At 46.0% G+C, this 15,656-nt stretch overlaps 1 protein-coding gene across 1 annotated transcript; it reads right to left on the minus strand.

The window, feature by feature from the left end:
- Positions 1 to 9,176: 9,176 nt before the first annotated feature.
- FEZF1 (FEZ family zinc finger 1) lies at positions 9,177 to 14,917 on the minus strand. Its single transcript, XM_019452573.2, is given in 6 exon segments — positions 9,177 to 10,164; positions 10,593 to 10,725; positions 10,941 to 11,075; positions 11,335 to 12,117; positions 12,119 to 12,209; positions 14,746 to 14,917. Coding segments are annotated over 6 exon segments (1,518 nt in total). The 5' UTR covers positions 14,763 to 14,917; the 3' UTR covers positions 9,177 to 9,805.
- Positions 14,918 to 15,656: the final 739 nt, after the last annotated feature.

Genomic DNA, 15,656 nt, shown 5'->3' on the forward strand with positions numbered 1-15,656 from the left:
CACTTATCTTAAAGATAGGCAGTGTGAGATGAGATGCAGCAATATTTTCACTTTGGAGGTGCTATCTCAACACACCCCAGACCTCCAGACCCCTCAAACATCGCTAAAATGACACTCTCCTGAATTTTCATTTGGTTTATCTCTAAACTTCTGACACACTTGTGCCTTACCAAGGCCTCTAATAGACTTGCAATTCCCTGCTAAACAAAGCCAGTCAGCATGATATAATCAGTACAGCGGATCGACATGACTTCCTGAGGGACAGCGAGACTCAAGTTTCTAGCAGTTCAGGTTGTGCAGAAAGCATGAGAAATCACATAACTCAGAGGTAAGACAAAGTGTATTGCTGTCCTTTCCAAGTGAAAACAAGTGGCTTCAGGCAGTCTTTACTCCTCATCACAGAGGAAAGGAGCATTCAGCAGATGGACAACAGTATGCCTGCCCAAGGCGCATGTTCATGCACTCCAGAAGAGAGACCATCGACGGACGGCAGCTGTAATTAGAACCAGCCCCTGATTCAGTTTCATAATTCAAGTGTCATTCTCCAAGATCACCTTACCTTAGGCACAAGCCAAACAGGTGTTATACAAACAATTATATTCTTTATCTTTTATATAAAAGATACTAATTAGCTTGAGGCTAATACTTAAAACTGCCCGGAAGATATCTAGAAGGACTAAGTATGGGTTTTGAAACTAAGAAAAATCATTTGTCTCTTTAAAAAGCCTAGATTTTAAGACTTGTCTCACCATAGATAAGACTTATCTCACCATAAAAGTCAACTCTGAGGCTCAAAGTAGAATGGTAACCTTTTTTCCCCTAGAATTTGTATTTTCTTTTATTCTCTAATATTAGTCTCTTGCCAAAAAAGACTGGCTTATAGACAAAGAAGGATCCAGATGGTGGTAAAAATGCTCCCATTGAAATCACTTCCTCAGGAAAACCTTTTCAAATATCTACCTCTCTCACTCCAAGACTTCATTAAGTCTTCTTTGAGAGGTGCTCAGTTCTTTTCCACCGTACTTTTCATACTTTTAATTATTTTTAGTTATTTCTAATTATATATATGGTTTCTCATATTTTAAGCTCACTCTATAAAATGTGCTTAATTGAACAGCAATAAATATGCATGTATACTGTATAAATATGTGCCACGATGCACCAAAGATTATGCAATACTTTCTGCCAATTTGTGTGAGATTAAGGATAGTCCTGACTTCTGATCCACTTCTCATATTAATTTTCTAACATTTTTATATAAATGATCATATAAATGAAAGACTACATTTCCTCAAAGCTAAAAATATCCAACCACGTGGTATTCCATTTTCTACTTTTAGTGATGTAGTCTCTTAAACTTTACAAAGCAAGGTACAAAGAAGTGAGTCCAAACAGAAAGGAACCATCTTGCTGGATGGAGAAATCCAAACTGTGGGATTGCTGAAGTGGCTGCAAATTGTAGGATAGCTTATGGGAGAGGAATGAGTTGTATGGGGGGAGGGTCCAGAAATATGAATGGGGTCCCCATGAGTCTTTGGTAGAATATTAAACTCTATATGCATAGGGAGAAATTATATGAAGCCTGGCAGAGAATAACTGGGGACTCTGAGCTAAACAGATATTTTAGAGTTTGCCAATGGAATTCTGACCAGCAAGGGTGGAAAGACTTGCCGAATACAAATCATTCAGCAGAGACCCCAGAAAAGCTATATCTTAACTATGCCTACTATAGACTGTGCTAACACAACCTAAATCCAATCTCCAACAGGATCACACTGGTTCACCAGCAAATTAACTGCCTGCTTTAAAAGATACTTATCACTGGGGCGCCTGGGTGGCTCAGTCAGTTGGGTGGCCGACTTCGGCTCAGGTCACGATCTCCCGGTCCGTGAGTTCGAGCCCCACGTCAGGCTCTGTGCTGACAGCTCAGAGCCTGGAGCCTGTTTCGGATTCTGTGTCTCCCTCTCTCTGACCCTCCCCCGTTCATGCTCTGTCTCTCTCTGTCTCAAAAATAAATAAACGTTAAAAAAAATTTTTTTTTTAAATAAAAAATAAAAAAAAATAAAAGATACTTATCACTATTTAAAGGATATAAAAGCAATAATACAGTAACTCATATTACATATCTAGCATAGAATAAAAAAATTAATAGACATAGAAAGAAGCAAAAAAAATGTGACATGATCTGGAGAATAAGCAATAGAAACATATCCCAAGATGACAGAGATGTTGGCATTAGCAGGCAAGGACTTTGAAACAACTATTATAAAAGTCTCCAATAATTCAAGGGAAATTATCAGATATAATGAGCAAATAGATGGGGAATCTCAGTCAAAAAGAAAAGGATACTATAAGGGGCACATGTGTGGCTCAGTCAGTTAAGTGTTCAATTTAGGTTCAGGTCATGATCTCACAGTTCATGAGTCTGAACCCCACCTTGGGTTCTCTGCTGTCAGTGCAGAACCTGCTTTGGATCCTCTGTCCGCCCCCCTCTCTCTCTGCCCCTCTCCCACTCATTGTCTCCTTCTCTCTCAAAATAAGTAAATAAATAAACTTTTAAAAAAGAAAAGGATACTATAAAAGAAGAATAAATGGATATTCTAGAACTGAAACATATATCTGAAATAAAATTTTCACTGAATGAGCTCACTAGCATATTGGACACTGTGGGAGAAAAATGGATACTCTGGGCCACAAGGTATTCATGTGGACCATGAATCAGTACCCAAATGAACAGGTCAAATGAAAAGACCGAACTGACCCCATCAGAACCTATCTGAGGAATTAGAGCCTCTAAGTCAGTTTCTCAATTTTGGCACTATCAACATCTTGGACCAGGTACTTCTTTGTCGTAGGGAACTGTCCCATGCGTTTTTAGGATATTTAGTAGCACCCCTGGCTTCTATTCAGTAGATGCCCATCGTACTCCCTTCACAGTTATGAAAACTGCGATGTCTCCAGACATTGCCAAATGCCCTCAGGGAGAAAACTCCCCCCCCCCCCTTTGAAACCATAGCCCTGGCATGAAGCAAACGAAGAAAAATAGCTGGATTTCAGGCTACCCCAAAGATGACTCTTGTGTCTGAATACATAAGCACTCTGTTCACACTTAAAATAACATAAACTCACTGCTGACTTCTATTTCCATTGCTAGAATATAAATTCCAGGAAGATAACATAATAATCGTCTTATATCCTATTGCATAACCAGCAGCTAGGCTGATGCCCCTTGTACTTTGAATGAATCGATGAAATGGTGAATGAATACTGAGTGTTAGTTCTGCCTTTCTTAGGACCCGGAGTGACTATACAATGCTGAGGTGGTTTCCCTTTTATGTATTGCCTTTCTTCCTCACTACCTGAAATCGCCTAACCAATGGAAGTTTCTTATTGTCATTTGTTCTCAACTCTGTCTCCTCACGAAAGTAACAGATTCACTGGTTCTCTTCCTTTACATCCTAAACTGACAATCACTAGCATTTTTATGTGTCTTAAAGTCCATCTCCCCGCTTCAAATCCTTCTACACATCTTATTTTACCTTAACTTTTAAACATTTCTACAAAATATTTAAAGCTGTGTATTGTAATGGTAGTAGTCCTGGAATCAGACTAAAATGAACAATGTAAAAAATACAATTAATGTTTTTAAGGTGACAGGATTATGAGTCTTCATGGGGAAAACTGTTTTGTGACACGATGCAACTTAATATGAAAGATATTTAAACACTGTTTATGTGAAATTGCAAATTTAATCAAAAGTTTTCAAGATATATATTATAATCTTGTTTATTACCATCGCCCAGCTTCAACAATTATAAATTCATGGCCAATCTTGTTGATCTGCACCTAAAACCACTTCCCTTCTTCTGTATTATTTTTAAGCAAGTCCTGGACATATTATCACTTCACCCTTAGAGAGTTGAATGCATAGCTCTAAAAACACTATTTTTTAAACAAAACCAAAATAATTTTTTCCACATCTTAAGGAGTCAATATAATTCCTTAATTTCATTAAACACACAGTCAGCATTCAAATTTCCAGTAGTTTAAGGTGTCATACTGACTTTCATTTGTAAGGTTCATTTGATGCAGTTGGGATTTAAATGAGAGCCATACATAACAAATGTTTATTTTGTTTTTCCAATCTCTTTTAACTGATAGGTTTTCTTGTTATCCCTGACCTGGCCCCCTCCTTCCTCCCGTTTCTCCTCTTCCTCTTCCTATTATTATTTTTTTTAATTTTTTAATGTCTATTTTTGAGAGAGAGAACAGAGCCCGCGTGGGGGAGGGGCAGAGAGAGAAGGAGACACAGAATCTGAAGCAGGCTCCAGGCTCCGAGCTGTCAGCACAGACCCCCAAGTGGGGCTCGAACCCAGGAACCACCACCATGGGATCTTGACTTGAGTTGAAGTCAGCCGCTTAACTGACTGAGCCCCCCAGGAGTCCCTCCCTCACTATTATTTGTTGAAGAAACTAGGTTCTTTTTCCTGTAGAGGTTTGTTCCAAAGTCTGTTGCTGAAAATTTAAAGATACAGATCTCATCCAGAGATTTGTGTAAAAAAAATGTTGTGGAATGTCTCACCTATCCTCCAGATTTGGTTTACATTTAACTGAAAAATTACATTTCTGTGGTGGGTTATCAAAAGACATCACCATATTCGTTATTGTCATCAGAGGGCTCTGTATCAGAAAGGTATGAACTTTTAGATTTTTTACACACAAAAAGTCTATATTATGGTTACCAAGAAGGACACAGTTAAATCAAACTGGAGATCTGTTCTTCACTTTGTATAGATTTCTAGCTCCAGTTAGGAACTGGTACATGATGCTTTCTCTCCCCACTCTCACCTTTGTACCCTTGAGCAACATTTGTTTGACAGCAAAATATTAGCCCTGGAGACTTGTATTGACAGAATTTTATTTCATCTTTATTTAGTAACTTAATCTCCATAAGACCAATAGCAGTATGATTTCATCTGATACCAACGTCACCTCAAACTTGAACGGAAAATGTACGTGGGTTTTTGGAATAACTTTGTGCCCATTCAAGTGCATGATGGATTCTGACTTTTGCTTAAAGTTCATTGTGAGCAACATATCACAACAGAAGCAGAAAAATATAACAGAGGCAGGTTTTCCTACCAAGGTCATTTAAACACCAGGCCTCCTCCTCTTCTCTAGTGCCTGGAGTGAGGGACCCTACTCTGGCTTGAACTGGCAATTGCTTCCACACTAAGAGTACACAAATGACCAGTGTGTTAATGTCTCTTTACAATATTTGTTTTTAGTTAGTATGCCCTGGAGCTGGAATGAACATATGCTTTGATTTCTAGAAACAATGAAATTCATAATAAAGTATGTTCTCCTTACAAATATGGTTTTTTGGTTTTTAATTAACCTAGTGGAAGTATATAATTTCTTGTGTGAAAGTAATCTGGGGTTTGGCAAAAACATAGCAAAAAGGCAATGTTTTATCTGGTTCAAAATTTTTTTTTCAGGACCAGTCAACAACTTCATATTCTTACCCATTGAAGTTCAGTCTTTTAATTTTCATGCTTTTAAATATGCGCTGTTTAGGGGCGCCTGGGTGGCTCAGTTGCTTGAGCGTCTGACTTCGGCTCAGGTCATGATCTCACCGTCTGTGAGTTGGAGACCCGCGTCGGGCTCTGTGCTGACAGCTCAGAGCCTGGAGCCTGCTTCAGATTCTGTGTCTCCCTCTCTCTCTGTCCCTCCCCTGCTCACGCTCTGTCTCTCTCTCTCAGAAATAAATAAACATTAAAAAAAAATTTAAATATACGCTGTTTGGTAACAGAGTAAGTTATGATCTCTTAAAATCATAAAGTGTAACAAAAATCTGCCCATTACAGGGGTTTACAAATGATGACGAAAATATTTTTGTTTCTTCACCAAGTTTGAATTTGAAGTAATTTATATTTTATATTGTCTATTTTAGTATGAGTATTTTACAAAGACAAAACATACCCATTATAGTTATAATTCAGTCAATGCTTTGAGTTGTATTATGATTTCTGACATTGCTAACTACTACTAATAAAAGAGGCATCTATCAAACAGGGCGCACAGATTCTGAGAATCATGACTCCATTGCATTTTTTGATTCATTTCTTTCATATTTGTAAAGGATCAAAGTTCTACACAAAATTCATAAACCTTCAAACTTCACTAACAAGTAACTTCTTTGATGAGGCCCCTAAATAATGCTTTTGTTTACTAGTGAAAAATGGACACTTTAGTTCTAATCTTGCACAATAACTCGTTCTCCAACTAAAATTTTGAAAGTCTGAACAAATTATATCCTTTGGGAAGATATTTTTGGAAATCAGGATTTGCATTCTGTGTTAAAACTGGTAGGAATTAACTACTTACATTATTCGTTTTGTACTATATTCTGATTTCCAAAACTGACCAAAGAACTGAGTTTGCTGGTAAAAAGAAGGTGGACTGGGATAAGCCAATTTGCAATTCATACTTTTATGGTATGCGTTTCATGAATGAACATAAACATTTATGTAAGCACATACAGACATACACAGGTTGAACAGTTAAGGGAAAAACACCTTTTAATATTTGTCGGAGGGGGGAGAATTGTAAAGTCTTCCATCAACTATTAGCTAAGTATCCCTCTTCATCAATTTTTACCTGCCCCTCCCACTTAATCTCTAAACTCATCCTATCTTTAAGGAGATTGTCCTTGATGTTTAGTAAGCTCTACCAGCTGTGTCATAAATCAAAGTTCATCCATAATTCGCCTCCAGACAAGTAGTCCTCTTGAGTGCTTATTTTAGAGAATTTCCTTCTGGCTTTGCCTACTTAATCACCACCGCTTCAGGCTACTCAAACCTGTGAGCAGATAGACAACCGTTTCCTTTTGCCTGCCTTCTCTGGAACCATTGTACCTCCCCAAATTAGACCTATACAGTCATTCCAGATTACAGTAACAGACCCCCCCCCCCCCCACTCCACACACTCTCTCTCTCTCTCTCATTCTCCCACCCCCCCCCCCAACCTAATTTTTCCTTCCAGAGATGTCTATTTTTAATATAAGTCAAAGCACACTGGCATGGGTTAGAGGGTGGGGATACTACCACATAGAAGTACTTTCTCGCTGCAAGTATTTTATGGTTTAGTAATTTTCCTCAACATTGTTCAACTTGTTTTTCACCAGTAAGATCGTGTCACGTTTAAAGTCTGGAAGAACTACTTCCCGGGGTTTTGGGAATAAGTTCAAATACTTACTGAGAATAAGTTCACGAAGCAAAGGCCATTTTCTGCCCTTTAAAATGACCCCTGACCTCATTATGTTTACTCAAAGAGAACAAATGCTTTCAAGATGCGCCGAAACCACCTCCAAAAGGTAGTTACTTCTAAACTATGAGACATTTCCCGAAACTCCCTCTATGGCGTGCGCAACTGTGAAAACGATTGCAGCTAGCGCCTGGGACAAGATTTTTCAATCGGCCTCTACATTTAGGGAGAGACCACAATTCCACCTGCCGCGTAGATTCAGAAACCACCCAACTCTACGGGATTCCAAACCTCTCCGTCTCTTTCTGAGGCAACCCCAACACGGATCTGGGCGCAGCAAAGGATAAGATGGGGTGTGGGGAGGCCAGGAAAAGAAAAACATGGGGATTCCATCTAATGATTGCTGGGCCGGGACTTAAAAAACTCCCAGTGCGCGAGGGCGGTGGGATGCCGAAGGGGGTGCGTCTTTGGGTAAGAGCAGAGGGGAGGCTGGACCCCATGTCTGCACGTGGAATCAGTAATTCCCGGTTCTCGGAACCCTCGGGTGCAACTCCGCGCCACGCGTCTGGGGCTCCCCGAACCCGAAAGGGGCCCCGAGTGGACTGGGTGAGGGTGTCCAGCGGGGCCCGCTCACCCGCTCGCCCGCGGTCCTCTCCGGGGCTGTCGTCTCCCTGCCCTTTGGGCCGCAGAGGAGCCCCTCGGGTCGAGGGCTCACCGCGCCCGCGTCAATCCTTCCCGGCCTTGAAATGCAGATTCTGGTTGCCAAGGAAATCGCCGCCTTGCCCCCGCGGTGCCCCCGGCCCAGGTTCGTTCTTCGTCCCGCCTCTGGCTGAAGGCGCCACTTTGCCAGGAGCGCCACAAAGACGTGCAAAAGTGAGGCGGCACAGCACATTTTTAAACTCGTTCTCCGCGCCTCTCTCATGCAACCATCGGGGCGCTCCAAGAGCTAGTGAGGCAGCGCTGCCCCAGGCGCGGGAAGAGAATCTAGGCTTCTCTGGAGCCTGTGCCCGCGGCGTGGATCTGCGGTGGATTGTTCGCCACCACCAGGACAGCAGATAGCGCCAGGCCGAGGGGAGGGGCCGAGACGCACCCTGCGGGCGGGCAGGGGTGCCGGGACCGCGGTGGCGAGGCGGGGACCCCTGCGGCCCGCTGTCCCCTGCATCTCTCCCCGGATGTGGTCCCGCTGCGGTGGGATGGCTGTGCTGCTCTGCGAGTTTGTCTGGCAGCTTCTACTGAGCAGCTAATAGTATAACAACCCGGCTTTGATAAATCTGAACTAATTACCCCTCTTAATTAAAGTCTTTAGCAGTTGTTTCACTGTTTTGGCAAGAAAACAGGAGAGACTTGCAGTTAGAAAACACCAGAGCCCGAGCTCACAGTGGAGCTGCTGATTAACACTTGAAGCATTTCAAGGACCTGGCACCCGACACAGTTTGGTTTTCATCCATGTTCCCTCCTTGATTGGAAGTATATTCGTCTATAAACATATATACACATAAAAACACGGAGGATCTTTTTGCCAGCTGTGTACAAGTGCCTGTGTGCACTCAGGATGCAAACAATAGATACCTTTCTGTATGGTATTGTCCTGATGCACGTTTGGGATGTATATTACACACATCTCCTAGATACGTTGTTTCCATTTAACCAGCACTTCAAACAGATCAGATGGCCCAGGACAAAGACGTTTGTTAAAAAACTTCACATCTTCTGCCTCTGAACTTTGTCAAATTTCATTGCTTTGGGCTGAAGTTGTAACTGTGTAAAGAGACTATTATTTTGTTCTTGGTGAATTTCTCAGAACAAACATTAGGTGCTACTAACCCAGGGTTGAACTTTCAAAGAATGTGGAAGGATGAGGGGGTCAGAATAGTGATCTCTAGCTGAATAATATGAACAGAGCCCTTACATTTGTTGATTAAATAAGCATGTTCCAAGTATTTATTTCCAACAGTCAATGAATCAATTTTCACGTGCAAGAATCAAAACCAAAATTCAAATTCATCCATAATGAACCACCTTTTTCTAGTGTGTGTGTGTGTGTGTGTGTGTGTGCTCACGACTGTGAAATGTGCCTTTACAGGCACACACATCTATGCGTGTATATATAACATACACACAGTGTCTTGTTACCTCAGGGAAAGAGGAAATGATAAACAATCGGCAGGCATCTTGAGACCGCAGAATAACACAATGGAAATATATACAATAATAAAATTAAAATGGTGCAGCATTCCCGGGTAGGATAATACAGATCTCAATAAATACAGAATTTTGTTTAAAAAAAAATCAGAAAACAAAACCCCCAATTTTCTCATAATCGTTAGTGCGTATATAGGATATAATACACAGAACCATTTAGCAGGTGCATGCAAGAGGCTAAAGGCGGGGGAAGTGCAGAGGCTTCTGGTAGGCGCTAACGTGGGCCCCAACACGCCCTGGGGTCTGCAGACCAGCTTGGGTCTGCAGGACCAGCTCTATTCCCCCGCTGCCTCGGTAGTGGGGCCCGAATGCGGCTGGGAAGGGACTTTGGCCTTGATCACTGGTGGGCCGGGTGGAGCCCGGGCTGCAGGGGACCAGGGGGCGGCAGCGGCGGCGGCAGAGGCGGCAGGGTGGCAGGCGGCATCTGCTGTAGAGGGGGCGACGGGTCCGTGCCGGGCTCCCCAGCGGACGTGCGGGCCAGCCCCAGGCTGCTGTCGTGTAGCTTGCGGACGTGCTTCTTGAGGTCAAAGTTCCTGCAGAAGCCTTTGCCACACGTGGGGCACGTGAAGGGCTTCTTGTCGTTGTGAGTGTGCATGTGGAAGGTGAGGTTGTAAACCTGGTGGAAAGCCTTGTTGCAGATGCTGCACTTGAACTGCTTCTCCCCGCTGTGGGTCAACTTGTGGTTTTTGTAATTCCCTGAAACAGACAGATGACAGGGACGTGGGTCTAAGTTGAGAGCTTGAAAAGAGAGGAGTGGACTATTGCAAAGCAGGAGGAAGAGCTGCCACAGCTCGTACAGCAGGTGCGGGGCTGCGCTGGGCACCTGCATGTCTCTCCCCACGTTTACTTGTAAATATCAGCAATGAGGCCATCCCCTCCACATTTTAAAACATATTTATTAACCCAATTATATAAAACGAGAACAAGCTGCTGGGAAATACCCCTCACTGTATAAACCATGTCTTTCTCTATTACTAATCAGATGCAAGGGCAGGAGGTTGGAATGGCAACAGATGCACCAGTAACTAGGTGCACTTTAAAAATCATTTTTCTAAAATACCCGGAAAAGATTGGAACTTTCAGTAAGACTACTGGTGAAAGGCAACGCCTCCTGCGTTCTATACCTTTTTGATGAAATCCTTTGCCACAGAATTCACACACAAACGGTTTGTAGCCTGCGTGTATTCGGGTATGCGTGTTTAAAGTGGAACTTCTATTAAATGCTTTGCCACACTGGTTACATTTGTGAGGTTTTTCCTAAGGGGAAGGGAAGAAAAGCAGTGAAGTTAAGGTATTTTGTGGAGTCCTGGAAACTCAAAAACACACTAATGCTGTCTCCCGTGTTTTTAAGCAGAACAAAGGCAAAAACATGGCATTTCCTCCTGTCCAGCTAGCACATTTTAAACCTTTTCCTAAACAGGGTTTAGCGGCTATTTTTCTACCAACCGTTCCGAAGTAAACCAGGAACACACCTGGGTATGAATGATCTTGTGCCTGCACAGGGTGCTGGCTTGCCGGAAGCCCTTTCCACACACTTTGCAAACGAAGGGTCTGGCTCCTGTGTGCACTGGCATGTGACGAGTTAAGTTATAGTGTGCGTTAAAGACCTTAAAGTTAAACACATGGAGAACAGGTTAGCCCAACAAGTACTTTGAAATTAAGCGCGGCAGAGCAGGGGGAGGGAGGAAATAACCTTATAGAAAAGGTATACAAATAATTACAAAATAAAATGAAATTTGAAAGAAAGGAAGGAGGGAAGGAAAGAAGGAGGAAAGGAGGGGGGAAGGAAGGAAGGAAGGAAGGAAGGAAGGAAGGAAGGAAGGAAGGAAGGAAGGAAGGAAGACCTCCCTCCTGCATAGTACTTGCCTTTCCACACACTTCGCAAGTGAAAACTTTGGGCTTGGTATTAGGAGAGCCTCGGCTGAAGTCAGAGGTTTTGAACGCGATTTTTTCCGACAGAAGCTGGGCGCTTTCTTTCATATAATGCTGCAGTTGAGCCTGGGACAAGTCTTTGAAAGCTACTCCCGAGGGGTACTTCTCCACCGCCGGGACCACCAGTTTATTTCTTTCAGCTAAATACGTTTTTGGCTGAGGGTGCAGAGGGGAACTGAGGAAGTAGGAGGCCACCGGGTGGATGTTAACGCCGGCTGCCGGGTGGCAGGGGCCGTCACCTCGATTCAGGTAGCACAGGGCTCCCATGGCGTGGAAGGAAGAATGGTTGACCACACGGGGCCTTACCAGCTTGTACTGCTGCAGCGGCAGCGCGTCCCGGGCCAGGTCGCCCTTGAGACTCAGCGCGCAGTTGAGCAGATCGCTGCAGCTGAACGCGGGCGCTGCGGGCGCCGCCGCGGGTGCCGCCGGAGCCTCCAGACTCGCCTTCCGCGGCTCCGAACCCGTCATTCCAGCCTTGGAGCTCGTATCGTACGCCACAGGCACGAAGGGGATCATGCAAGGGATCGACGAGTTAAGATGCAAAGAGTGCTTGGGGTCCCCCTTGGGCACGGCTCCCTGAAGGAAGTGGGGGACGGGCAGGGCCTTGGGCTCTGGGGTGCGCGCCATGATTCGTTCGATGGAGAAAGCCAAGGGTTTGGAGGTGCTCATCATGTTGCCCCGGGCCGGAGCAGTAGCTAACATTTTGGCAGTCGCGTTTGTGGCAGCTACTGTCCATCTCTGAGTCGCCAGCGTCCGTCAGCCGGGGCCAGGCTGCGCCGTCGTTGCCTTGTTCCCTGCTTGTCACAGACCTGCGGAGAGGAGGACGGGCACCATCACCACCAGCAGCCTCCTCCTCCTCCTCCCCAGCATCACCAGCCGAACCTGCCTGCCCAGCCCAATGGACTCCTGCCAGCCCATCGCAGAGTTCTTGGCGCACCAATGACTCGAGGACAATCACTACTTATTTCTATCAATAGAAAGTGTTGTGTCAATAACGCAGCCAAGATCTCGCCAATCGTTAACTTCCAAGAGGAGAAGGTAAACTAGATAATTGCTCAATTCGCTTCCAACAGTCAACAGGAAAACTTTTTTTTTCTCCGCAGTCAGTGACTACTTTTCATTGGTGAGTGAAGTTCCCCCGCCCAAAAGAGGCGGGGGCGCTCTTCGCCGCGCGGCACGCCCTCCCCTCTGCGCGCAGTCTTTCGGGCGCACACCTCGCTGTCCTCCCCCGCCCCTTTGCTTTTTCCTCTGTCTTTTTAATTCTCAATCTGCTTAACCAGGCTTTAAAGGCCAAGCAAATCTGAGATCAATTTTCTCGTTTAGCTCTAAGTGACATCATCTAAAATCATTGTGCAAAGGCTAAATAAGGAAACGGAGTCTAATTCAGGGGCAAACGCCCGGCTATATTTATGAAACGCCAGGCTCCAGAAAGCCACGGCCAGGAAGCCGACCGCAGCGAAATCCGAGCTTTCTCTGCACGGTTCCGCCGGGCCGACACCGGGCCCAGGTCAAAGCCGCGCCGCCTCCTCCGCAGCCCTCTTTCTAGGGCTCCTCTGGGGCCCGGGGCTGAGGACTCCTGGCATCCCGGAGTCTCTGCGGCCCGAGCCGAATCTGGACCACTTGGAAGACGCCAGCAGGTAACTGGCCTCACAAACGTCCCTGAGAATTAAAGGCCTTGGGAGGCTTGTTATGTATTTGTGGTTTTGTAAATGTGGTACCTTGCCAGAAGTTTGGGAAAGCCGCACTCCATCCACAAAGTTGAGAAGGAGTTGCAAGGCATAGGCGCGTATCACACGACAAGAAACCTCGGCTGCGGCCCGACCCCACCCCCGATATACACGAACACACGCGCGCGCTTTTATACGTTTCCATTGAGAGCCCAGAAAAAATATTTCTGTTAAGTACCTGCTCTCAGAGCTCTCTCGGAGCATTTTAGATACTGAAAGTTAAGCAGAGAAGGGAAACAACCTATGATTCCACCCCCAGCCCTCCATGTCCCTACTGCTGGAGTCCCCACCACTTGTCAAAGCAGCGCAGGAGGCAGCCTGGGTGCGTGTGCTCACCGCGCGGCGGCGAGCACCGGGACCTGCGGGCACGCGAGCGCGCGGAGACCTAGTCCCTGCAACGCCCCAATATGCCGGCGCCCCCGGGTCTGGCGCCTCGGTCAAAACTCTGCGAGGAGCGGTAGAGCGTAAGGGGTGTTCCTGGAAGGCTCCGGTGGCTGCTTCTCCGTGCTGCGCGGGTTCCCGCCGCCTAGGCAGGCGCGGTCCGGAGCGCGCCGACCACTGCAGCGCTCACGCTCCTGGTTGCTCCCCTTTGCAAGCCTGCGATCCCGCAGAGCTTAGCCGTGGGACTAGCGGCTGCGCGGCGAGAGATCGGCGGCCGCGAGCCCGAGCCACGAAGTGGAGGAAGAGCGCAAACGTGCCAGTTCAGAACCCTGCGGCCGGCAAGCCCCTGGGAGTGGCCACCCGCTGCAGCCCAGGGTGCCATCTACCTGGTGAGTTACCCTCAGTGAGTGCGTGTAGAACGGGTGGTGACGGGTGGGTGTGGGTGACTTCTTGCAAGAGGCCTGGAAAGGGTCAGCAGTGGGAGCCTGGATGCAGACTATAAAACCTGGGATTGTTGAGCCTCTGAGCAGTGTCACCCCAAAATGAGAAGTTGGACCCCAAACGGAGGAAATTTGCCTCAAAATAATCCCTCCTCCCTACCACAATGCTCAGCACAGGCCACTCACTCTGGCTTTTCGTGAGGGTCTGCCCCGCCCCGGCCGTGCGAGCCGAGAGGGGTGGACACTGCAGAGAGCCAGGGCTGGGGACGCGCGCCTTGTGTCCAGCGGCGGAGCAGAGCAGCGGGATGGGTGGTGGGGACACGCAATTGCTAAGGATGTGGGGGAGGAGGCGTGAGTCCTATTGGAAGTTGGAGGCAGCCAAAGGGCTAAATGGGGGAGAAAGTCTGGATGCGACCGGCCTTAACAACTAGGCCTGGGAAATGCCTCCTTTCGGGTCTCGGGGTGGCTTCGGGCTGGGAGGCTGCAGCCGTATACAGGTGCAGGGTGAGGCGAGCTTAGGGCTCTAGAGCCGAGTCCAGAGAGAGGCGCCTTCGCGGCAGATTTGGGCCCGGGCTCAGTCACCCAGGGTGCACCCAAGCTGGAAATTTCCTTTCCTTTTGCTGTTGGGGCCTCAGACCCTGTCTCCTCTTCTTCCCTGCTCAGACAAAGAGCTCGGGGACGGCTTTGCTAGGGGAAAGGCGGGGTGGGGGTGGGGGCGGGTGGCGTCCCACGACAGATGGGTCGCCGTTAAGACTTTAATTGCTGCCTTTTGGGGCAGGTCAGGTTTCCTTTCCTACCTGCCACTTCCCAACATCGAAAAATCCCCCTCACGCTGCACCCCTCCAACATAGGGCCAGGTTTGAAGGAAAAAGCAAAGAAGCACGAAAACAGCCTGGCTCTGGAAAGCTTCGGAGCGCCCAGCTGACTGGTACACCTCATCAGCTTCCGGAGCGTTACCTGCCTTCTGGACTGAATGCCACCAGTTTGTTTTACGTTCGTCGCGTGTCCCTCCGCACTCCCCTCTCCCCCTCCCCCACTCCCTCCTCCTTAACGGCCAGAGTCCTGTTTTTGACCTCGGTACATTTCTCCTTCGGTGGACACCGAACTAACAAGGAGAATTACTGGCTAAGGGGTATACTTATTTGTATAGTTAATATTTCCAGTGTTTGCTTTTCACTGGTCTTTTCGGGATTTGCCTTTTTGACAAGTGTTTGAAAGTAAAGTGTCATGCGAGTTAACACAAATATTGCAAAGTAGCAATTATGCCCTCCCTTTAAAACATCAGACCTGAGTTTGCTAATCCTAAAGACTGAAGAGGTGCTTTTATGAAATCAAGGTCTTGATATTCCAACATTGGTTAATGAGTGTCTTCTATTCAAAACCTAACTTAAAGCTCTTACTTAAAAAAATACATCTGTATTCAGTTAGAACTGCCGTAAACAAAATGCAAAATGTATTTAGGAAGGGCTTCCATCGTCTTGTCAAATCTGTCCAGTACTTTGGGTTTTCTTCCCCACATTTGAAAGATAACAAAACAAAAAAGAAAAGAAAAGCAGAGCATATTTGGCAAATTCAGAAGCTTCTAAAACTGTTCATCACTTAAAAATTGTTTATTAAAAGAATGCAAGACAGCCTTGTTCGTTTCATTAATGGCAAATAGAAACAGTTATAGTTTCTTTGGACTTTCTTTGAGACTCTTCTAATCCCC

This window comes from Panthera pardus, unplaced genomic scaffold (genome assembly GCF_024362965.1).
Source record: "Panthera pardus isolate Hobbes unplaced genomic scaffold, ASM2436296v1 HiC_scaffold_8, whole genome shotgun sequence".
Taxonomy (NCBI): Eukaryota; Metazoa; Chordata; class Mammalia; order Carnivora; family Felidae; genus Panthera; species Panthera pardus.